General features: G+C 50.9%; 1 protein-coding gene across 1 annotated transcript in view; it reads left to right on the top strand.

The window, feature by feature from the left end:
- Positions 1-23,144, top strand: part of SH3RF3 (SH3 domain containing ring finger 3) — a 389,906-nt gene that overhangs the window by 253,605 nt on the left and 113,157 nt on the right. The window contains exon 4 of the mRNA XM_043604761.1: positions 11,909-12,262. Within this exon, the coding sequence (XP_043460696.1) occupies positions 11,909-12,262 (354 nt within the window). The remainder of the gene's footprint in view (positions 1-11,908; positions 12,263-23,144) is intronic.

Here is a 23,144-nt window from a genome sequence, read left to right as displayed (position 1 = left end):
CCACCCACCATGCCTTCTCTCCTATTTCTTTCTCCATATACTCCTCACCATCCGACATACTAAATATACCTATGTGTTTACTTGTTTATTGGCTGGGTCTCCATGAAGGCAGGGGTTTTATCTGTTATTTTTCACTGATGCCAAGCAAAACCCCCCTCATGCAGCAGGCGTCTAATACATGTGTGCTCAGTAATCAGATCCCCTTCTTATGTAGCACCAAACCCAGGTGGCTTGGGTGTCTCTCCTCCCCCAGTCAGTCCATCTAGGCATGTCCCCCACTGCCTACTGACCCAGGAGTCTCCAACAGCCCTGCCCAGATCTTCCTCAAAACTTCTGTACCAGCTCCACAGAGCTATCCGTTCCCTGTTCAGGAGTCTACAGAGGCTTCAGGTCACAATTCTCACTCCCATTTGGCCTGAAATCCCTATGACATGAGCACTGACTTGAGGCCCTGTGCACACAGCACATCAACACACACGTGTGTTTGTATTCCTGCCTGTGCCTCTCCCCTACCTTCAAATATTCATGTCACTTTTGGCCGCTGCCTGTAACCATTGAAATTAAGTTCCTTCCTCACTTATACCAGTCTTTCTCTAATTGATCTTTCATTCAGTTTGCATTTATTAATTCCAAATATTCTTATACCCCTTTTGTGACTGTGAAATATATCCCTAAGGAAAGTTCTTTCCATGAAAAAGCTTCCCCAGCCACATGTTGCTGTGTACAGCTCACACATGACAGCCAGTGGGTGACTGATGTGAACCAAGTGGGCTGTAACTGGGAGCTCAGGCTCCGGGTTCACAAGAATGTTTGGCGTGCTAGCTCCAGCACTCCCTCTTCTCTTAGCCACTGGGTGGGCGTGTGCAAAGTGGGGTGTGAATTTCACCTCCCCAGAGGGGTTGATAAGGGCATAGGTCAAAGTGCAGAACACAGTATTTAGATCATACTCAATAAGTAGACGTTATTGCATACAAATGCTCATGTTAGCTGTATACTTTCATTGATTAGGTGTTTGTTGAGCACCTATTGCGTGCCTGGCACAAAGCTCATTAACCATCTGTTAAGTGAGATGAATGTTTACAAGAGGAAGAAGTAGTCTCTAAATTTCAAAACTCTGTATCGGCTCTCAGATCTTGATGGTCTTGTTACAGAGATTGCCCTGAGATCGAGAGAGAGAGAGAGAGAGAGAGAGAGAGAAGGACAGAGACAGAAAGAGAGGGAGGGTGGGGGAGGAGATACATGCTATCTGGAGGCTTTGTAAATGGTTGAAGCCTGTTTAAAATTGGTGAGGAGGGGCACCTAGGTGGCTCAGTCGGTTGAACGGCTGACTTCGGCTCAGATCATGATCTCATGGTATGTGGGTTTGAGCCCCGCTTCGGGCTCTGTGCTTACAGCTCAGAGCCTAGATCTTGCTTTGGATTCTGTGTCTCCCTCTCTCTCTGCCCCTCCCCTGGTCGTGCTCTCTCTCTCTCTCTCAAAAATAAATAAACATTAAAAAAAAATTTAAAGTGGTGAGGAAGTAGCAGTCAGAATGTAAAGGCTGCAGCAGAATAATTCAGTGATGGCCTGGCCCGTCTTCCATTTCTCAGTCCCTTACCACACTGGGAGCTTGCTGCAGTGTCCTGGATCTCTTGGCCACATAGATTCTGTTCTTTGCCCTTGGGAGTTGATTTCCAGTCCCAGAGATGTTCCATGTAGGGCAGGGCCCCACTTTGGATGCATAGGCACCCAAGCTCTGTCAGATAGGGCCATCAGTGCCTCCCTTGTGGCCATAAACCCATGCACAGCTGGTGTGTGTGTTCAAGGATGCGTGTTGCCAGAGGGGGCTAGAAAGGGTTGGATGGATTCAGAGGCAAGCGGTGTTTCTAAACCTGTGTCCTCTGCAGGAAGCCTGTGGTGCCTAGGGTGCCCCCAGAAAGGCTCTCTGGATGTCCATAGAGAGCACCATGTGGCAGTCCTGGGTGCCACACCACACCTTCAACCTGTGCAGATGGGGGAAGGAGGACTTTTATTTCTTGATGGGGAGATAGTTCTCTGTTCCCCTTGATGCCAGTGGCTTTCAATGTTTTTAGATTGTGACTCACAATGAGAAATGCATTTTACATCCTGACCTGGAGTATACAGTGGTGTGTATGTTGAAACTAAACCAATGTGTCCTGGAACTACTTTTACCCTTAGTGCATGTGATGCATTCTGATATTTTCTCTTTTAATCTGATTCATCTTTTAAAAAACACTGATCAGGGCCCACTGAATTGATAGTTTAAAAACCACTACTTAGCGAGAGATCTTCAAAGTAGGGCACATGAAGCTCTGTAAGGAAAGGAAATATTAGAACTTTTTTTCAAATTCATTATTTAAATTTTTTGAGTTATAAGTTTCAGTTTCTATTATGTGTATGTTTTATGGTGTATATAATATAGTGGTAGACTAGAAAATAGATGTAATTTACTGGAGCTGTGTGCCCAGAAATTCTTTACTGCCGGGGATAAAGGTTACAGGGCCCTTGACTGGGTCACTCTGCTGGCCTGGCCCCGGGACCCATTAGTGAAGCTGCCACCTGCCTTCTGAATTCTGGACCAGCCCCATCTCTTTATAGTTCCCTCCTCCTCCTTTCTTAGCTGCCTCAGATCTGTGACTTCTGTGAGATTATTTACTCCGGTGCTGGTCTAAAATGGTCAGAAACGCATGTGCAAGCACACCCCAGGCAGGGCACTCTCCTGCAACTGGAGCATCTCTGCAGGAGGCCATATGTGCCCCTGCTGGGACAGTTAGAGGTCTTGCCACCATCCCAGCAGAGAGACGTCCCCGTGGGGGCTTCTTGCAGAAAACAGAGAATAAATGGTGCCTTTGTGTTCCTCTTCTCAGTTGGAAAACAACCATTTTTTTCCTTTTAAGTTTTATCTTCAGGAAGAATTATGACAGAGTCCCTACACTGATCACAAAACTTCCAATAAATGGTCCTTTTGCTTACAGGACATACACTACTAAGGTGCTTTCATAACTGTTAGCTGCTTATGAGTTTGTTTCTGAGTTTTGCACATTCTTAACGAATGAGTGAAGTTTCATTTTCTTACTTTAATTTATCAGACTCTTCTTGGAATCTTCCTTTTTGTGGGGGCTTTGCTACCAAATCAAGAGTGTAATTGCTGGCACAGGCAGGGAACATAACCCACTATTAAGAGGCTGAATTCAAAGAAGGGGAAGCCTCATTCCCTGTGGTAATTGGGGTGAGCGCCCAAGAAGGAAGGGATGACAACTTGGGGCAGAGGCTGAGGGAGAAGGAGTGGGGTGTGTAGTTTCTGTGCAGTGGAGGGACCCGCTCACCAAGTAGGGACACACTGATTTTCTATCTCAGGGCAACTTGGGAGGTGCACATGGACATGGTAGTGGCAGTGAGGTTATTGCCTGGGCTTACTGCCATGTTGCAGGTGTCTGTAGAGGACCAGGGGCCCCTCTGACCTCAGGAAGGTGCTGTCAGGGCAGCATAGCAGCCACAGAGGGTTACAAAGTGAATGTCACTATGGTCTGCGAGAGGGCAAGGGGTGGGGCAGATTTGCCAAAACAGTCCTCAGTTAGCCCAGCTGCCCGTACCCTGAGCTGCTAGCCCATGGAGGCATGTGAAACAGCCCCTGCTCTACAAGCTTTCCCAGGAACTGGCATTCACAGGAAGTAGTCCACCATTCACAGGAAGTGCCCTGGCTTTTGTCCAGTCTGTGATAATGGGATGTTGAAATTAACACCATTCCCCACCCTTCACATTAATTCTTAGGATCATGTCTTTCAAAATCCTTGCCTGTGCTCAGTTTTTATATGCAAGATGAGGCCATTGTCTACACCTTTGTCTTAGTTGCTGCATATTTCTTGTTTTAAACCTCAGTTGTCTGAATAATGGCTTCAGTTCACCAGCCGACTTTGGCAACTACAGCCTCACCTGTCCACCTCAGCCATCTTGAGAAGGGAACATGAGAGAAGAGGATAGAAAAGAGGCAGCTGCCCTATGCGTGTGGGTCACACACAGGAGTGCCAGTGGCCAGGGATAATGGCTTCCAGCATATAACCACAGCACTTATTCCCTCATAAAATGTTTAATTCTAAGGATGGGGACCCCCTTCAGGGTAAATAAGCCTCTCCTGTAGCAGGTGCACAACAGATATTGTTCAGCATATGGGAGAATGTCTGTCCAGAGTGTTGGCACATGGTATTACAGATGTCTAGAGTTCAATGTTCCTGGTAAAAAAGTTCGGCATTGTTAACAGGCCTGTGAAGTCACTGCCCATTTGAAATAAATAGGAAGGGAACAGAAATATCCTCCCACCTTTGATGACTGCAGCTGGGGTCCTCATAGTGTGAGAATTTGCCTGACCTAATTTCCATGCTCCCAAAAAGTTCTGGTTTTTAAAGAACCATTTGAATCTCTAAAATGAACCCAACCTCCTCTAATGCATAGATACACCTCAATATGCATAGATACACCTCAATGCATAGATACACCTCAATATGCATAGATACACCTCAATAACTATAACAATTTTTTAACCCAAGGATGTATCCATACCAGAAAAGCATCCCCACACTCTGTGGTAAAAAGTGAACGATGGAAGATCCAGTGAGCTGTGTTAGAAAGGGTGTGAGCAATTGTGATCCTGCTGCTTGTTAACTGTGTGATTCAGAACAAGACACTTAAACTTTTATTTGGAGCCTTAGTTTTCTCATCTGTAAAATGGCCGTGTCGACCTTGGATGGTGGATACAAGGGTGAGACGAGCCTTGTGGAGATGAAGGTGGGTCTTGGATGTGCTTGGCTGGTGGTCATCACCAGGCCTCTTGCTTTGACCTGCTCAGTCAGTGGTCAAGAGCCCTCATTTTGGCAGCCTTTCTCATCAAAGGCCCGAGCTGTATTCCAGACACAGCCTTTGGGGAGGAGGGTGAGGTGTGCCAGAGCTTAAAAGAAACCATTCTGTTCTCACCTGCCCCTGCTGATGATTTAGCCTCGTAAAGAATGGAGTGTTTTACAAATAAGCACAGATCAAAATGCAGCCGGCCATCTCTGCCTGCCCACCTCAGTGAAGCAGGAGGCTCCTGAGATTTTTCCTAACAGAAGTTTCGGGTGGGTAAAGGCCATTCTTCATCCACTCCTGAGTTTGTGAAGCTCTCAGGAATAATAGGCCAACTACCAGGCATGGTGACCTATGGTCTACTGAGCCCACCAGGGGTAGGAGCAGTGCATTAAAGGCAAATGCCAAGCAAAAGCTGCTGTTTCTGGCCATGTGGCTCTTTTGTGGGGAGAGTGCTTCATTGTGAAGCCAAGGTTGCAAAGCAGTCTGTGTTCTAGTCAAAGAGGGTCTGGTGAGAGCAACAGCGATATCTCCTGGGAGTTTGTAGACATGCAGAAACTTGGGTGCCATCCCAGATCTATCAAACCAAAATGCGCATCTTTAAAAAGCACCCCCCTGCCCCGGTTATTCACCCCACACTGAAGTATAAGCTTTATCAGAGCAGCCTCTCTTGTTCCCTACAGCATCCCAGCACCTAGGAGCTCAGGACAGGCAGGTGCTCAGAAACTATCTGTTGTGTGCATGCATTGATTGGTGGCCTTTGTTTTAAATTGTGATGGCTGCCTTCCAGCATGATCACCTCTTTGGTTTCCTGGATTTCTGAGAGAGGGAAGACACTTCCCTCCCTCAGGTCTTCATCACAAGCCCCTCGCTCCATGCTGTCGATGTGTTGAGGCTGTACCTCCTACCTCTGGGTTAGGATGGAGGGTTTTCTCTGTTCTTTTGCTTGAGCAGGGAACCCTTCACCCATTGTCCTTCCTTTCATGTTACATCTGATATCAGCTTGTATGTCTGGTTTTCCAATCCTATTCTCTCTTTTAAAAAAAATACTTCCCACAGTATACTTCAGTATAAAGTCCTCTTGATGAGAACTGGTGATTTCTGGGTAACCATGCTGTGCCCAGGCCCCCATCTCTGGCACTTTCCTGGACCAAGTGCCAAAGTCCATTGCTGGTCTTGGACTCACCAAAGGGCCCTCAGGGCTCATGTAAGCCTGCCGGTGAGAGCCTTTTTTACTTAACCTGGTCCCCAAATTCACATGCAGCTAGAATTCTACCACTGACTCTAAGAGGCCTTCCTATGGAATTTTTTGAACAATGGAAAGAAGAGACCCTTCAGTTCTTACATTTGCAGGTGTTTCTGTGGCTGGAGGGAAGAGTGGTATAGAGGAAGACCACATCTGAGCTGACAAGGTTGGTGAGGAAGCATCCTGGGAAGAGGGTCCTAAGCCACAAGAGGATGTACAGTCTGTGATGGGGGTGCGGCTCTGGCTGACTGGTATGTCCCACCCTCAAGACTGGACTCCATGAAGAGGAAATGTGTGTGGTGGTTAAGAATTTGGATTTTGGGCTGGGTCCTGTAGAGGGCCTCCCGCAGAGCAGGAAGGGGCAGGCCTGCCATGGGTGCCCTCTTTTCCAGGTGCCAGTGACTGTCCTCATGATACGTGAGCAGACCCATCAAGGCTTACACGTGTTGGTGCCACTACTTTGTTTCCATTTTGTATGGAATTTGGAAATATCTTCTATTCCCATCCAAAACCAGTCAAAATGGGAATTATTGGGTACATTGGCTAATCACCAATTGGGGGGGTGTGTGTGGATGAAAACAGTGCAGTCTATGCCTGTGTATTCCTGTCTCTGTAGGTTGGAGAAATAGATGAGGTGACCAGCCACATGCAGATGGAGAAGCAGAGCTCTTTCATTTCCAGATGAGCATCTTGGAGTGGGGGGCTCAGAAGGGAGCAGGGAGCAATCTTTGGGCACAATCCCAGGAAGCACTCATTGTCCCCACACACCACCCTTCACAGCTACTCACAGAGTGTTATAGCATTCTGATTGTGCGGGGGAGCGAGGGGGCTGACTTCAGTGTTCACCCCCTCCTTGGCCCTCCCCTAGGACCCCCAGTAACCAGACGGGATCCTACAGGTCGACAAGGCAGGCCACAGCACCTGCTCAGGGGAGGGCAGAGCCATCGATTTCTTGCAGTGTGGAGGGTACAGGCAGGCCAGCAGACACTGCCCCCACTTGGGAGTCTGAGGAAATGGGAAATCGTGGCTGCACCTAAGGGGTTTGATGCAGGAGCTGCTGTCCCAGGCAGATGCTGGCAGGTGAGGGTGTCCTGCGATAATGGCCCCATGTGGACTGGGATGGCATTGGTGGCATTGGTGGCACTAGCACCTGAGCACCTCATGACATGACGAATTGGAGCTTATTGGGAAGATGATGGCAGCTCCCCCCAACACTGAGCTTCGCCTCCTGGACCAGGTCACCCAGCTGCAGCAATCAGTGTGGCCTCTGCCAGTGCACAGTCTACTGGCCACTGCACTGTCTAAGCCTTGTAAGCCAGGCTGTCCAGTTGAGGGTGGCCAAGTACTGGTTGATCCTATGTATATATGGATCCAAAAAGAAGCCACTTGTCACAAAAGCAAAGATTCAGTAAAGAAGATAAATCTGAACTGTCTCTCTTCATCAGGAGGGTCTTTCATTGGTACGTCCCTTGCCTACTGCAGAGATGTCAGAGACCCTAAGGCTGCTGGTGACGTGTGGAGAACTCACCACTTGGAAGTAGCCCTCCCCACTCCTTCAGCTTACTAAGAACCCCTATCTTTGATGGACATTTATCGGCCCTCCCTTTCAGTGCCCACGGTGGGCATGAGTGAGAGAGGCATGCTACCCCCACACCCTAGTCGCCATCAAGAAGGAGGGCAGCATGGTTGGCTGTGAGCAGACTGCTAGGCAGACGTCTTGAGGACCGGCCAGCATTGGGATGAGCCATACGGCTGCTGGTGAGCAGGGTACTGCCAGGGCCAGCCCCTGTGGTGCTGCTGGCTGTGACATCACCTCACATCATGGCTCTGTGTGTTTAGGACGTGCACCCACCTGCTCTGTCAGTGCCCGGATATCCTGGAGTTTCTAATACTCAGCAGAATCATGGAGCAGCTAAGTGAGACACTCCAGATCAGCTGCTCTGGGGAAGAACAGAGTTATTTTAGCCCAGCCTTGGGCATTATTGGTGCCGTTATGTCTGCATAATAACATGCTACATGGAGACACACGGCAGAAAGGGTTGAGGCTGTGCTCTGATGCTGGTAAATGAAAGTCATTGTCTCTGGTACTTCCTGCTTCTCTGTGTTCCTCTTGGCCCTTCAGCATGGGTGCAGAATGCTGGACTCCAAGAGGCCAACCCCATGGAGGGCCATGGAAGGCAGCATCCAGCCACTGGTTTGTTCTGTGAGCTAACACTGTTGAGGAAGCAAACGAATAAAGTCATAAAATAGAGCAAAAACAGCTGAGCCTGGTTGGAAGAAACATTTCAAAGGAAATAATCCTGGATTTAGATCACACATTTTGGGGCCTACAGTGAGTTTTTCAAAACCTTCCTCTGAAAGGCAGGTATTCGTAATGGAAATGCTGACAGGCCTGCGGCCCTGTTCCTGGGCTGTCTGTAGGCAGCTGGACATCCACCGCTGCTGCTTGTGTGATCTACTCGGCATTGTGGACATGAAGCATCCCCTGCTCTGACTGTTTAAATTCAGTGGGGCTTTTTTTTTTTTAACTCATCACGATGCTACCAGCTGCAAACCCTAGTAGTGTGTGCTGAGGGAGAGCCTAGTGATTTCCTCCGCCATCCCAGGGCTGGGGGTTTCCTAACCCAGGCCTGAAGTCAGACTTCATGGCAGGTGGGAACAGGCATGACCTGTCTTTCTGGCATGGCCCTCCCTCCCCTTGATCCAGCCCACATTCCAGGCTCAGCCTATGACATGTGTGTGGCTCTTGCACCAGGGACGTGCAGATCCACAGCTGGTTCCAGTTTGCCTCCCCCTGCCTTTGAGGACCTCCCACCTTTGTGGATTTCCTGGATGTGCTCTTCCCAGCCCCTCCCCTACCCCCACTCCTATCTGAGCCCTCTGCAGCCACCAAGACCCTGCTCAGTTCTATTCTTCCCTGTGGGTTGCCCCAGTGGCCTCTGCTGACTCACCTCTTCCCTAAACTGGCACCTCAGATTGCGCCTTACCATCAGCACTGAACTCTGCGCACTCCAGGTTCTTTACTTTGGCTTCACTGCAACCTTCTCTGTCCCCCACCTGTTTTGCAGCTGTGTTCATGTTCCAAGAGGGCCCTGTGTTCTGCCTCCTCCCCTGACCTCTCAGGCAGGAGACTCTCTCCCTCTGAAGTCCATTCAGACTGGGAAGTGGCCCTGGTGCAGGGGAGGCTGTGCCCTGCCAGTGCATGAGGCAGGGGGGCACATGGGGTGCCATTTACACTCTGGGAGCTCCCTCCCTCGGGGCAGCAGAGCTGGACCAAAATGTGGAGAAGGGAGATTTGTCTTTGGTGTACCCCTTCCTCTTTCAGTGTTCCTTATCTCTGCCTTTGTGGCCCCTCCCTTGGACACCCTATGTCATAGTCCATCCCTAGTGAAAGACTTGGTGGACAGTCCTGACCAAGCCAAGTCCTGTCCCAGGCCCTAACTAGGATATCGACTCTAGGGCAACCTCTGTCCCCATGGCACTCATGTGAGACCTACTGGGCCTAGCATGGGGTGGCTTGCTCTGCCTGGACACCCTGAAACTCTGGGCTCCAAGACCCTAAGGCTTTTTGGTCAGCTCAGCCCCACTGACCCCTGACATTCTGTCTGTTGTGGGAATGTTATCTGTACCTCCTGTGCATGGCTGACATCTGAAGCCTACCCCCACTGCATTGTGGCAGAACTGTGGGGACACCCTGCTGCCGGCATCTCAAATCCCAGGGGGTGGTGGGTCCCACTCAGCCTTCTGGATGGTCTGACACTGCACATTTTTCTTTCTGATCCTCCTTTCTCCTTTTCTAGTTTTATTGCAGTGACAAGGGCAACGTGCAGGAGCACATCCAGGGCACTACGCCACCGGTCAGCACTGGCCTGCCCAGGGATAGCTTGCCCATGAAAGCATCCTTCCCTCAACCCCTGCCCACACCTCATGAGCCACTGGAGACCTCTCCTTGCCCATCTCTCAGGGACAGGCACGCCTGTGCTTGCCTCAGTGGTCACACAGAAAAAACCCTGGCCAAGGCCCAGATCTTGAAGTAAATTTTATGAAAACTTCTTCAGAGTGGTGGGATCTTTTCACCTTTGAGACCATTAAGAAGAAATGGATGGGCTGGGGACATCACTGTCCACCTGCAAGAACACAGCAGGCTCCTGGCTATTTCCACCCGTTCTATGTCAGGCCAGAGAGGTGTGCTTGGAACACATTCAGAAAGCAGACTGGAGCTTGGCAGTGACCGTCCTCAGGGCCTTTGCCCCTAGGAATTACACACAGCTAATGTCTATAGGCTGGAAATTTGGAATATGATATGTGGAGAGAAAGGACTGAGCAGGCAGGGATGAAGCCCCAGCTGGCCTTGGAAAGCCAGCAGGAGCTCTGTCCTCTCTGCTCTCAGCCGCAGCCAGGATCCAGCCGTGTGCTGCTGCCTCATGGTCAAGAAGGTGGACTAGGGCACCCATGCCCACTGGTGTAGGTGTCTCTGTGGCTGCTGCTCCCCAGCACCAGCAGAGCTGCATCGTGCTAGCAGAAGCCGTGTGTCAGGCCTGCCCAAGCCCATGATACTTGTAGCTGTTTCTGTTTGCTAAGGAGCAAGCAAAAAGCAAAGGCTTGTGTTCCTTTATGACTTACTCTGCACTTCCCGACCGTAGGTTCCCCAGAGGGCTAGTTGGCATTGGCTCAATTTCTTATGCCACATATGAAAAGATGAGGAAAAAGGAATGGGATTTTACAGGCATTACCTAGCATAATGATACTTATTTAACCCACCTTGTGGCGATGCTCCCAAGCTGATTCTCTCATGTCATACCTTCTTCCTGGCCACTCTGTATACACAGTAACCCGCTCCCCATCCTTCATTCTTTCCATCAGTGCATGCTCCCCCATTAGTACAACTTTAGTTTGAGCCAAGTGCAGACCAAGAAGGAAGAGCTCCATTGTACACCTGGAATGAAAAACTTGCTCCAAGTGTGGAGTCAGGGGTCAAGTTGGCTCATAGAGGGTAACTGACCTGAGATCCCCAGGCCACCATGAGCACAGGGCCCCTCTGGGCTCAGGTGCCACAGCACAGCCCTGTGTCAGCCGGCATGGAGTGCTGACTCCCAGTTACCACCGGCTGCTCATGGACTCCAGCCCGTCCCACCTTTCCTGATGAGCACCACCCAGGATCCAACTTTGTCAAAGGCAAACTCTTCCCTGTAAAAGCCCCTTCTATTTTATGGAACAGGTCAGGAGATAAGGGAAGGAGCAGTACCTTACAGAATTGCGGAAAACAATACAGTATTGCCTCCTCATGCACTGGGAGTCACATCAGCTCTGGGTCTTGACAGCCTGAGTGGAGGCTGCAAAGAGGTACTGCGGTGGAGGTACTGCAAAGAGCATCCATGCACAGTCACCAGCAGTTAAGAAGTGCATTCTGGTCATACACCTTGCATTTTCCTGCCAGCCTGGCCAGAACTGTGCAAGGCAGGCTGGAACCTGTTGCCGTAGGGAGTGTGGGGTGCATGGCTGTGTTCCTTCTTCTTCTCCCTCTGTCCCATGCCCTCTGAAAATCTGTACCTCATACCCCAGAAATGGGCAGCCTGGGAGAGGGTTGGGCTACATAGGGGCAGACAAAAACAGCTGCTCCAGAAACTTTCTCAATAAAATCTGTAGATGTAACCTGCGGCCTCTGTTTGTTTCTGGCACCATTCACAGGGATGCCCTGTTGGAAAGATCTATGTGATTATGAATATGTTGTCGGGTTGAACTAGGGACACAGGCTGAGAGCATGGAGAGCAGGACCGAGTGTGTGACTTCTATTTAATGAAGCCTTCCTCTGTCTTTCTCACCTAGCTCAATGACTCAGCCAAGCAGCTCATTGAGATGGACAAGCCGTGCCCAGCTGCTGCATCTGGCTGCCATGCCTCCTTGCCCTCTGACCCTGGCGCAGCAGCCAGTGTGGCCCCAGGACCCACGTTAAGCAGCACTGGGGCAGTCAGTGCCTTTCAGCGGCGTGTGGACAGCAAGAAGAATGCCAAGAAGCGCCACTCCTTCACTGCGCTCAGTGTGACACACAAGTCCTCCCAGGCCACCAGCCACAGGCACTCCATGGAAATTAGTGCTCCGGTCTTGATCAGCTCCAGCGATCCCCGGGCTGCAGCCAGGATTGGTGACCTGGCTCATCTGTCCTGCAGTGCTCCTGCCCAGGTAACGTCCTCGGTGCATGGACAGGGAGGTGCCAGGTGTCTAGCCCTGAGGTCTGATGACTTCATCGTCAGCTGTATGCTCCGTATCCCATCCCCAAACCAGCATGAGGAAGACAGTGGCAGCAGTGCCCTTTGGGGTCATCATGGCTTCCTTCTCCCCGCCTGGCCTCAGGGACCTCCTAAGCTTTGGTAAACATATGAATGGTACTCAGTGTCTGGAAGATGATCTAGAAGGTGTGTGAGGTGCTTCTCAATGGCCCGTGACATGGCCTTTGATTAACATTGGCGCATTACTCAAAGTTATCCTTTGTCAGTGTGCATTCAGTGCCATCTGATTGTGTCTTGCAGTAGGTCTGGTTTTAGTTTGTTTTCAGTGCTAGTATCTTTTTGGCATCTCTAACACTTGCTAACCTTGTTCCCTTTCAACAGACCTCAGAATCAGAATTAACTATATTATTTGGTTACATTCTTCTTACTTTTACAGATACCTTGTATTTCTAGATTTGTCCCTGGTCTCATTACACTAGTAAGATAAAGGCAAGGGGAGGGACTTCCTCTCAATCCATCAGGCCAGTGCTTGTCTCATACCCTACATACTAGTCTCTACATACATCCTGGTCTCTATGTCCTATAATTCATGGGCAATAAGTCCAAGGCTCAGGCTTCCCCAGTGTTCTCTGGAGGTTCTGAATGGATGTCAGCAGAGCTCTCTGGCACTTTCCTCCTGCCCCACAACATGGGCTCTGCATGCCTGAGTGCAGGGTTTGGTGTTCTCTCTACCTTTCCTTTATCCTTACCTGCTCTCAGCCCTCCTGTTCATAGCTTGTCAGTTAACAGGAGCAGAGGGAAAGTTCCAGGACTCTGCAGTCTACTATAGACAGGTCCCAGGGCAGGAAGGGAACAGATTTTTAAAAATTTGTGTTTGACATTGTTCCACAAGGTCTTAGGTGCCGAATTCACTTATTGATAGAGAGGGCTGGGACCCTGGGTCTCATTTTCCAACAGTTACACTTGAAGTAAAAGTCATGGGCAGGCTCTATACTTTCATAAAGATCATTGGAAAGGGTGAGAGGTCAAGCAAAGCAGTTTCCACCTATCTCCCATCCCAAATTAACTTAACTCCCATCCCACATAAGGGGTAGCACTGAGCAGCTATGGGTTAAGGGTGAGCCACCACATACTGTGACTTGCAGGCACCAGCCTGCTGTCCTCGGTCAGCTGCACCCAGAGACCAACCCCCACTCTGCCACCTACCCTGCTGCCTTCTAGGCTCAGTATGGCTTTGCTGGCCTCATGGGTCACACCAGGACAGCCATCCCTGGTCCACCTGAGGACCACTCAGGCTGCTGTAGTGTGCTAGGCGCAGATCCTGCAGATGGCCACAGCGCCACATGGCACCTCCTCCCCACCATGCCAGGCACACTCTAGGAGGCGGACCCAGTCCCAGAGTTCTTTGCTTGGGGAGCAGACTTGAGCTTTGTGATCATGCACCTGGAGAAATCCAGCATCATTGTGGGTATGTCTCCATCCACAAACAGAGGCCTCCACGTGCCAGGCTGGCATAAGGGGATGGGCTCCAGGATGGCAGAGCAGGAGCACCTGGACTCCTTGGTGCCCAGGGACCTAGAGCAATGCTGGCCCCAGCAGGCGTCCAGTCAGGCCCCAGACCCCTCAGGCCCCTCCAGACTCAATATGCCTTCCAGGTTGTGGCATAGACTGTCTTTACTGACAAGATGAACTCTTAGCCCCTGTGAGTAGAACAAAGGCTGGGCATCAAGAACCCAGGCCAGTTCTGCCCACATATATGCACCCCTCACCTGCACACCCAGGGCTTCTTGGGCTGCAAGAGCAGAGGTTTTATGACTTTAGGTCATGGGTCCCAGAGAATTTTCTTCTGGAGAACAGGAGTAGCTGTTGTCAAACAGCAATTATTAAACCCTGGTTCAACACGGCACAGTGTTGTATAGAAAGTTTGTAGCATCAAGCCTGTGTGTCCTGGAAGAGCAGCCAACTGGATGGACAAGGGGTGGCTGGACCTATGTCCCTGCTTCCAGGCAGGCTGGCATGTGTGGCCTTGGGTCAGCAGCTCCAGCTGAGTGCGTCTGCAAGACAGGCTCCCAAGGTGACATGCTACCTTGTGTAGAAGTAACTCAGATGAGAAGGGGCCACCCAATGTGAGATGACTGCTCTGCTCTTTGTATAATTGACTTGATTCTAAACCTGTGGAGGAAAATGAACCAAATGCAAACACACACACACACACACACACACACACACACATGCGCACACACACACACACACACACAAACACACACACACACACCAGTGTGGGTGATATGCTCTGAAGAGGTAAGACACGTGGACAAGGAGCACCTCAGTAGCTGAGTTGGGGCTTGCCAACATCACTGACTCTTTTCTCTCCCTTTTGTGTTCCTTTTTAAAGTGGAAAGGAAGTGTGGGGGCTGTGGTTTCTATAGAAATGGCTCTAAAATATGGTAGCTGTTTCCCTGCTTTTGAGACGGAATGTGGTGAGCACCATTAAGCCTGAAGCTATGGGGTCCCAGCAGAGTACAAGGTGCATGGCTGTCCGTGGAGTGATGTCCGGGGTGTGTGTGGTCTGAGGCTCGCTTCCACACCCCCTGGCAGCCCTGTTCCATCCTTACCTCCTCCTCTGTACTGATCTCACCTCCCTTGTCTGGGCTTCATGGCACATCCCACTATCAGGAGAGCCAGTGAGATTGAATTATTTTCAGTCACATGTGAGGAAACTGAGGCCCAGAGGGCATAAGTAATATCTCAGTGCTGTGCTCCTCTGACAGCCCTCCCTGCACCCCAGCTCCCATCGGGACTGGCATGGACATGAGTCTAGGACATGGACATCATGTAACCCCTCAGCTTTCCCTTCTGTAAATGTATGGGGCTGACCTCAGGCCCAAGGAGATGAAGAGGGAAAATGCCAGGCAGTCCCTGCTGAGAGCGGCTGGTGCTCTATAAAGGCTGTCCACCTCTCTCCTCCCCTTTCTCTTTCAGCCTGGGACCTGGTGTCATGCAGTCTAGGGCGGCATTTCAGGGGGAGGACCAGGGGCCCTGCTCACTAGCTGTGCACCTAGGAGAGTTGCTGAACCTCTCTGAGCCTCGAGAGCTGCCACTAGAGAGAGCCAGGTTCAACACTGTCCTCTTGACCCTAGAAAAGCTGTCCCATCTCTTCTCCCAGAGCCTCAGTTTTCTCGTGTATTAAATGGAGCAATGGTGCAGGTGTTGAGAGGGTAAAATGAGAGCACCAGATTGCCTTTTCTCAGTGGGCATGTTATTGGCTGTGGTGGTTCTCCGTGCTGCTCAGAGAATCGTGGAATGGATCACCAGCCCCAAGACATCAGATAGGGCTCCCAGGGCTCCCGGCCTCATGTATTCTGGCCATTGCTCTGCTCTGAAATTCTCCCTGTGCTGTGTACTTTGCTGGACCCTGGAGGTGCTGGGAGGCCACAGGTAGATGAAAGGGTGGGTGACGCCAAGACTGCCTGCGGCCACACCTCCTTTCTAGGAAGTCTGGGCTTGATTAGCATCCCCATGAGCCTATGTCCCCCCTGACTGTCAGCCGCTCAGTGGTCTGTCCCCAGTGACAACCAGACCAGGCGGGGTGTGGTCCCTTGTGTCGTGAACCCACCAGAGAAACCAAGCATCCCTCCCAGAATCTGGTGAAATATGTTCCAGTCACTGTCATGCAGAGGTCTGAATGTGCCCCCAGCACAGCCCTGGCCCCACAGCATTGAGGTGGCTGGTCTGGGGTGTGGCCTGGGTCTGGGGACTTGAGAGCTTCCTGGCCCACTGCGTGCAGCGAGAAGAACCAGCACCTCAGACACCAGCAACAGCCCTTTTCTCACACTCCAGGATGTGTCACAGGCCATGCCTAGACCTGGGCCCTAAGTCTATACAGGGTGACCAGCGTCCCATTGCACATGGTGCTGCAGGGTTCCCAGGACACAGGACTTAAGTGGTAAAACCAGGACCATCCAGGCACAGAAGGATAGCTGGTCTCCCCACAATATTTCCCTTCACTGAGCTGCAGAGGGTGGTGTCTGGAGGCTTTCTATAGAAAATGTGGTATGGTCGTCTCTGTGTAGGACCTGTGTGCAGTACCAGAGGCCCATCAGCAGGGAAGGCCAGGTCCCTGCTCCTGAGGGGGACAGTGGAAAAGACATAAAGGAGGCTGTGAGGCTTTGCTGTGGGACAGAGCTATGGATCCTGGTTGCCTGGATTCCTATTTGGTGTGTGCCATGCCACCTGAGGAGGCTTTTAAAACCTTCCAATCCAGGACCCACCCCTGAGTCAGAGAGGGAGGGTTGGCACGTTGTATCAGCCAGGTCTATGTACAGGGATACTGTGTAACAGTCACTGTGCAGGGATGCTATGTAACAGTCACTGGGGCCTGGGAGCCACACTAGGCCCCCAGGCCAGGTGGGCTCAGGTCTGCTCAAGGGCCTCATTCAGATGCCCCACCCAGAGAGGCAGTGTTTCCCTGGAGTTTGAGGAACTTTCTTCCCTTCTCAAAGCCAAGACGAGGGCCCAGTGTGCTGTCACAGCAACAGGCAGGGGATGCATACTCCTATGCTGGTGGAGGGAAGGCCAAAAAAGATGTCATGTTGCCCCTGGAGATCTTTAAAGCTCTGCAGGTGAGTCAGCTGTGTAGCCAGGATGCTGTACTGGGCCCGAGGCTAGCAAACTGTGCCTTGTAGGGCTGCTTCTGTATGGCTCTGGCGCTAAGAATAATCTGCATGTTTTTAAGGGTTATTTTCAAAAAGGAAATGAAGAGGATGGACAGGAAAAGGAGAGGAACAAATAGCCCAGAGCCTGAAGTGTGGACTCTCTGGCCCTTTACAAAAAGAGACTTGTGGGTGAGGTTGTTTTGATGCTGACCCTGTAAAGGCAGAAAAGGCCATGATGAGAAGAAAAAGAGAAACCTAGTGGTTATGTAGGGTCAGGTCAGGTCAGAGGAAGGAGTCCTCAAGCAGAACAGGAAGAATGTTTTGACTCTGGCCCAAGTTGAAAGGCACCAATTCCACATCCTCCCCCAGTCTGGAACTTGATAGGAGGGTGGGAACGTGGGAGGTTCTGGAATTTGTGCACCTTTCTCACCATGAAGTGTGCTGTCAGCAGCCTTCTCGTGAGGTTTCTGTGAACCATGTGGGAATCCTGAGGCTCTAGACTCGGCCCCAGAGGTTAGTTCTGGAGAGCTGGGGCACAGGGACGAGGCACAGCAGGCAGGGACTGGAAGGATAGTGTCCAGGTGACTGCCTGTACCCGGCCCTCCCCCTCCTGGAGGTGCAGAGCCAGGCTATGGCCGCAGCGGGTAAGGTGGAAGAGGGTCGGCCCTTCTCCTTCCTGCTGGTCTTCTCTCAGTGACTGTTGGAGGCCTTGTTGACTCTTATTTGTCGTTATTATCATTACAAGTAATGCATTTATTTCTTCCTGCCTTCAATTGTCTAAGACCACTGTGGTTAGCTCCAGTTCAGGAAATACAGGCTTATGTCTAGCAAAAAATTATCATAGGATCTTGCATAGGGATGGATGGCCACCTGATATAAATGCTTCCTTCAGACCCAAAACAAAAGAATGGCCTAAATAACAAGGATGTTAGGCTTCAGATTCCCCAACTGACCTATAGAATCAGCACGTTGAAACCATTAAGGGAAGGAGCATGGCTGTCTCCTCTAAATGCCTCTCATTCTTCCCTCCTCTGGGAACACACTTCTTCCATCTCACAGTGGATGCACTCAGCTCTGCAGTCTGACCTCTACCTCCACCCCTGCTGCCCACATCCAGCCTGTGACCTGCAAGGCCACCAGCAGGTCCTATGTCCCTGCGCCACATCCCCAGCTGGCATCCAGCAGCTTCGGACACTGTGGGCAATACTCCCCTCCTGAGCCTCTGTTCGCTTTACTTCTGGGACCCTTCTTGAAATTCTGAGCACTTTGCTCACCCTTGGACCCTCTTCTTCCAACTCCCATGTGAACATCAGTGCTCCCCTGGCCTTTTCTTCCTGTCCCACACACATACCCGGGGGTTCTCATCCAGCCAACAGCTAACCCCCAAACTGTTTAAACTCTGCCTCCCCAGACCTTATTCAACTATAGATTCTTTCCTCCTGCTACCTGCCAGCTTCCCCTGGAGAGGTACTCCATATCAATCCATGTCAGGAGAGAATAACTATTCTCTTCTGTCCTCACACCTATTTCCTTCTCTTTGTTCTCTTCTCCAAATTCCTGAAGCTAAGACCCTGTGTCCTCCAAACTCTGCTCTCCCTGTCACTTCTGCCATCCAAGGAGGTGTCAGCTCCAATTCTGAAGTATTTCTCTCATGCCATTAGTCAGGATGAAGTAGATCATCCACTGTTACAAACAATTCCTGATGCTGGTGTGGTTTAACCCAGGGAGCATTTATCATGCATTTGTGCAGTGGGTCAGGCGGCCCTCCTGAATGGCATGCTCATGGTGTCCAGCCTGCTTCCTCTTGTAGCTGTGTCTTCTACAGCACATGGCCTCCAGCAGGAAGAGGGGCCTAGAGAGGAAGCCCTTGTGCACTTAACTGCCTCAGTCTGGAGATAATACTCATCACCTCCCTTCTCAGTTCATTCACTAGAACTGGACACTCAGCCCCAGATTAACTTCAAGAGGCTGGGACATGTGGAGAAGCACGTGGATGTCGGGCAAGCCCAGCAGTCCCAGCCCCACCACTGGGGTCCTTCTCTCCATGGCACCCACTCTGCCTTGGTTCAGGCTTCTCTGAGCCCTCACCAACTTGGCATCAACTGATTCCTAACTCCCTGCTTCTGGGATTCCCTCTGGAATCCATATGTAATTGGGCTGATCTTTCCACAAATGCTTCTGGAGACTCTGCATTGCCTTAGGATAAACTCCAAGTTCTTAGCTTGGCCTGCAGAGCCATTCAGACTTAGCCCCAGATTGTCTTTCCAGCCTCCCCTGCTCAGTTAACTGTCCACTCCCATGCTGGCTGCCCAGACCTGCAGCCTGTGCACCCCACACTGGCAAGCTCAGGCTCACCCCCCACCAAGACTGATACCTATGCCCGTCCTGTCTGCTTCCTGCTCACCCTCTTCCCCTCTCATCCTGCCCCCAACACAACACCCAGACACAGCCCTGGATGGGAAATTCCTGCTCACCCTTTGCAGCCATCTGAAACAGTCACTTCCCCTCCATAGCTTCCCGTGGCTCCAGGACACCTTCCCCCAATCATTTCCTCTGTGCTTGCAGGACTTTTGCATACATTTATCATGGAAGGTGTGGCCTTCATTTGTGTATATGGCTGCTCCCCTTAGCTTCAAGTCTTTTAGGGTGGGGACTGGTTGTCATTCACTTCTGTATCGTGGTACCTGGCCTGTAGCAGAGTTCATACCCATATGGTTTTTCCTTGGGTGGGCATAGGGCCTGTGCCAGCTGCACTGTATACTGAGCGATCTTTCACACTTAATGTAATGCCAGAAATGCCGTGTGCCTCTTCCCCACCACTGCTACCAGCTCCCTGAAGGCTCACGATCCATGTCAGCTGCAGAGAGGTACAGCTGCAAGGTGACCAGCTGAGGGACTCCCAGGGGTACATGGTCGGCTGAGCCTCAGATGGCCTGCCCTGCTCACATTTGCACCCTTTATGAATTATTTCTCCCTGCCATTTGGAGAGGTCAGAGGGTCAGCTCAGTTCCTCGTGAATAATGAAGCAGCACTCATGTGTCTCCTTTCTGCTGGGAGAGGGAGGGTTATCAGAGGAGAGGACAGAAAGGAAGCTATTCAGGCCGACTCCAATTTTTAAAATCCAATTATTTGCTCATAGAGATCATTGGATCACATTAGGAGGTGATTAGTCACATTTTAGAACTATTCCCTCATAAACCAAACAGGAATCCAAGTAAGTGAGTAAAGTCACCACCAGACTGCCTGAGCGACCTCCAAGGGCTCACTCACATAGCTCTGGAGTGGCCTGGTATCAGCCAGTGTGAACCAGGTCATGCTACGGTAACAAGCAGCCCCAAACCCTCGGAGGCTTACTTCCCACCCACTCTGCGTGTCTAGCTGACCCACGGCGCTCTCTTCTCTTCCCAGGACACCAGCAGACACCCACAAGCCAAAACTGGTAAATAAAGTTTTCTGTAGAACATGGTGCCCCCTGCTCATTCACACATCATCTGTAGCTGGTTTCAAGCCACACAGAGGAGCTGTGTTGCTGTAACAGAGATTATATGACTTTTTCTGGCCCAGTACAGAACACATTTGCTGACCTCTGGTCTAGAGTGTCTCATCACTGTGGCAAGGGAGGGAAATTCGCAGCGGCCCTGCTCTACTTGCAGAGGGTGGGGAGGCGGAGTCCAGTGGGTACCTGTGGGGAGGAGAGGTGAACAGCCCCATGACACCACTGCGCCCAGCAGTGTATCTGTTTGTGAGTGTTTACCACAGGGTAAACACTGTGGGCTTACCACAGGGGCTGGGAGGCTTGAAGAGGCAGAACTGGACAACGGGAGGGGCTGACACTTATAAAGCCCGCAGGCCACGTTTTGATGCTGGTGGTTGTTGGACTGTCCGTGTGGTGCACACTGGTTCTGTGGGATGGAGCACTCCACGTTTGGGAAGGGCTCTCCAGTTCTGGGCTATCTCTGTGAAGGGGCCAGCGTCACACTCAGGCTAACCCCATTGAGCCAAGAATAGATTCCTTCATCAGACCCCATGTGTGGTGTCAGAGCTGGATGGCTTACAAATCAACTTCCCATAAGCAAACAGAAACCCTTGAGATTAGGAAAATGCCCTTCGAAATCAATGGAAGGGGATGTATTTGACATTCAGGGAAAACATCAAAAGGGAACACCCCTCGAGTGTCTTCCTGCATCTGAGAAGTAATTAGGAGAACTCCACTTGGAAGCTTCCAGGGCATCTTTAAGATCCGCCCCCCCCCCCCCCCCCCCCCCCCGCCACCACCTGCCATCAGAGGGGCATGCACCAGGGGCTCTCCGCAAAGCTGCTCTTACAGGCTGGATCTTATCTCTACCACGGGACATAGCTCTGACAGGGAAGAAGCTCAGGGGGCAGCACTGATGGAAGTGATGGTGGCTCTGTGCTAATGGCCTTGCAGCCCCCAGGCTCTGTCACTCACCTGCAGGGCAGAGCGCTCATGCTTATTGTTAGCATTTTCAGAAAGTTATAGATTTAACTCCATGCTTTTAGAAGGAGCCAAGAAAAAAACAGTACCAAGTGAACATGGGATGAAATAAAAAATCCCATCCTGAGGACCTTGTGCAAGGAGTGCTTTCTTTTGCAAATCTGGGAATTGCTGTGTGTCCCTGACTTACCAGCTGTGCCTTCAAGGTAGGGACAGAGAACTGTGGCCTGGCTGTTTTCATCAGCTTCCAGGCTCTTCATCTGTGGTATCAAGTGCCAACCATGTTTCTTTTGCTGCTATGACAAGACAGAAGCTTCCATATCCACAGTTTCTTTCTGTGCCTTGGACCATCTGCTGGTGGATGAGGGAGGGACACATCAGGGAAGGTCCCTGGTGTCACCTTGGCACCTGGTAAGCACCCAGGGGCTCTGGGTGGGCATGTGCTGGCCCAGAAATGCAGGTGAGCTACTGGTTCCCTCCATCCAGCCTCTCAAGTTTGGTGAGCTTTTGTTAAAGCAGCAGCCTGTGGGGGCACCTGAGTGACCACCTCTTGATTTTGGCTGAGGTCATGATCTCAGCCAGGGCTGTGGGATGGAGCCCTGTGTTGGGCTCTGTACTGAGAATGTAGCCTGCTTAAGATTCTCTCTCTCTCTCTCTCTCTCTCAAAAATAAGCAAACAAATAAGAGCAACAAAAACAGCAGCCTGTGGCAGATATAAAAAGGGTTTCCTCATAGACCCCAGCCTCTAGGACCCACACAGCCATCAGGAGACAAGAACATAGATCCATGCCATGGAAGGTAGAAAGTAGGAAGCTCCATAGATGAGCACAAAGGAAGGGCCATGGCAGATCAGAAGAAGAAGGGTGGCTTTGCTTCTGGAAGGAAACGAGGAAAGGAGGCAAGAATGGGCACCAAGGATCATTGAGGTTGGCATCCTCCTGGGTCTTCCACTTCCCATCAAGGCTCAGGCACAAAGGTACATTGTTTCTTGGTAGGAGGGCCATGAGGAGGTTTAGAACTTTGCCACCTGCCCCTGATCTCCTAGCTACCTACCCCCTGACCTAGCCAGCCACAGCCACTTGCCAGAGCATACCCTGCTGCCCTTTCCCTGCCCCCACTCCCCAGGCATCATCTGGATGCAGTGAGGAGTGGGAAACTCTTGCAGCCTTCCCTGATCAGCCCTCCTGCTTGTCCCTTAAACTTGTACAACTGGGCCAGGAGAGCCACCAGCTCTCAAAATGTTACCACAGCCTGTGAGTTTCACTAAGACAGGTCTGTTTGCCCCTTTTGCACCCTTAGTGCCTGGTGTGGAGCCTCTGTGAAGGGGGCTTTCAGAAGCATGGATGGATGGACAGACACACGGAATTAGAGTTGAGGAGAAGAGTTTCTCAAAGCTTGTCCCTCTTGCAGCTTCTCACTATATTGGAGGCACCTTCTGTTTGAAGGCAGAACAGATAGGTTGTTGGGATATGACTAATATACGTTTTGTGCAAAGCCGGATGAAGATGCCTTGGGTCTTACAGGCTCACACAAAGAAGTGGGGGGCGGGGTGGTCCACAGGAGCTCCTGGCACCTTCCTGCAGTTTAGACCATCAAGCAAGCTGATTTTTATCTCCTAACCTAGAGCCACTTTGCAGATACTGTTCTCCAATATCCTACCCCTCTTTTTTGGCCATTCTGGTTAAGAATGTTCTGGGGATGCCTTGTTAAGAGGTTTTGGCACA

Source organism: Prionailurus bengalensis, chromosome A3 (genome assembly GCF_016509475.1).
Source record: "Prionailurus bengalensis isolate Pbe53 chromosome A3, Fcat_Pben_1.1_paternal_pri, whole genome shotgun sequence".
Classification (NCBI taxonomy): domain Eukaryota; kingdom Metazoa; phylum Chordata; class Mammalia; order Carnivora; family Felidae; genus Prionailurus; species Prionailurus bengalensis.
This window is presented reverse-complemented; position numbering and strand designations above follow the sequence as displayed.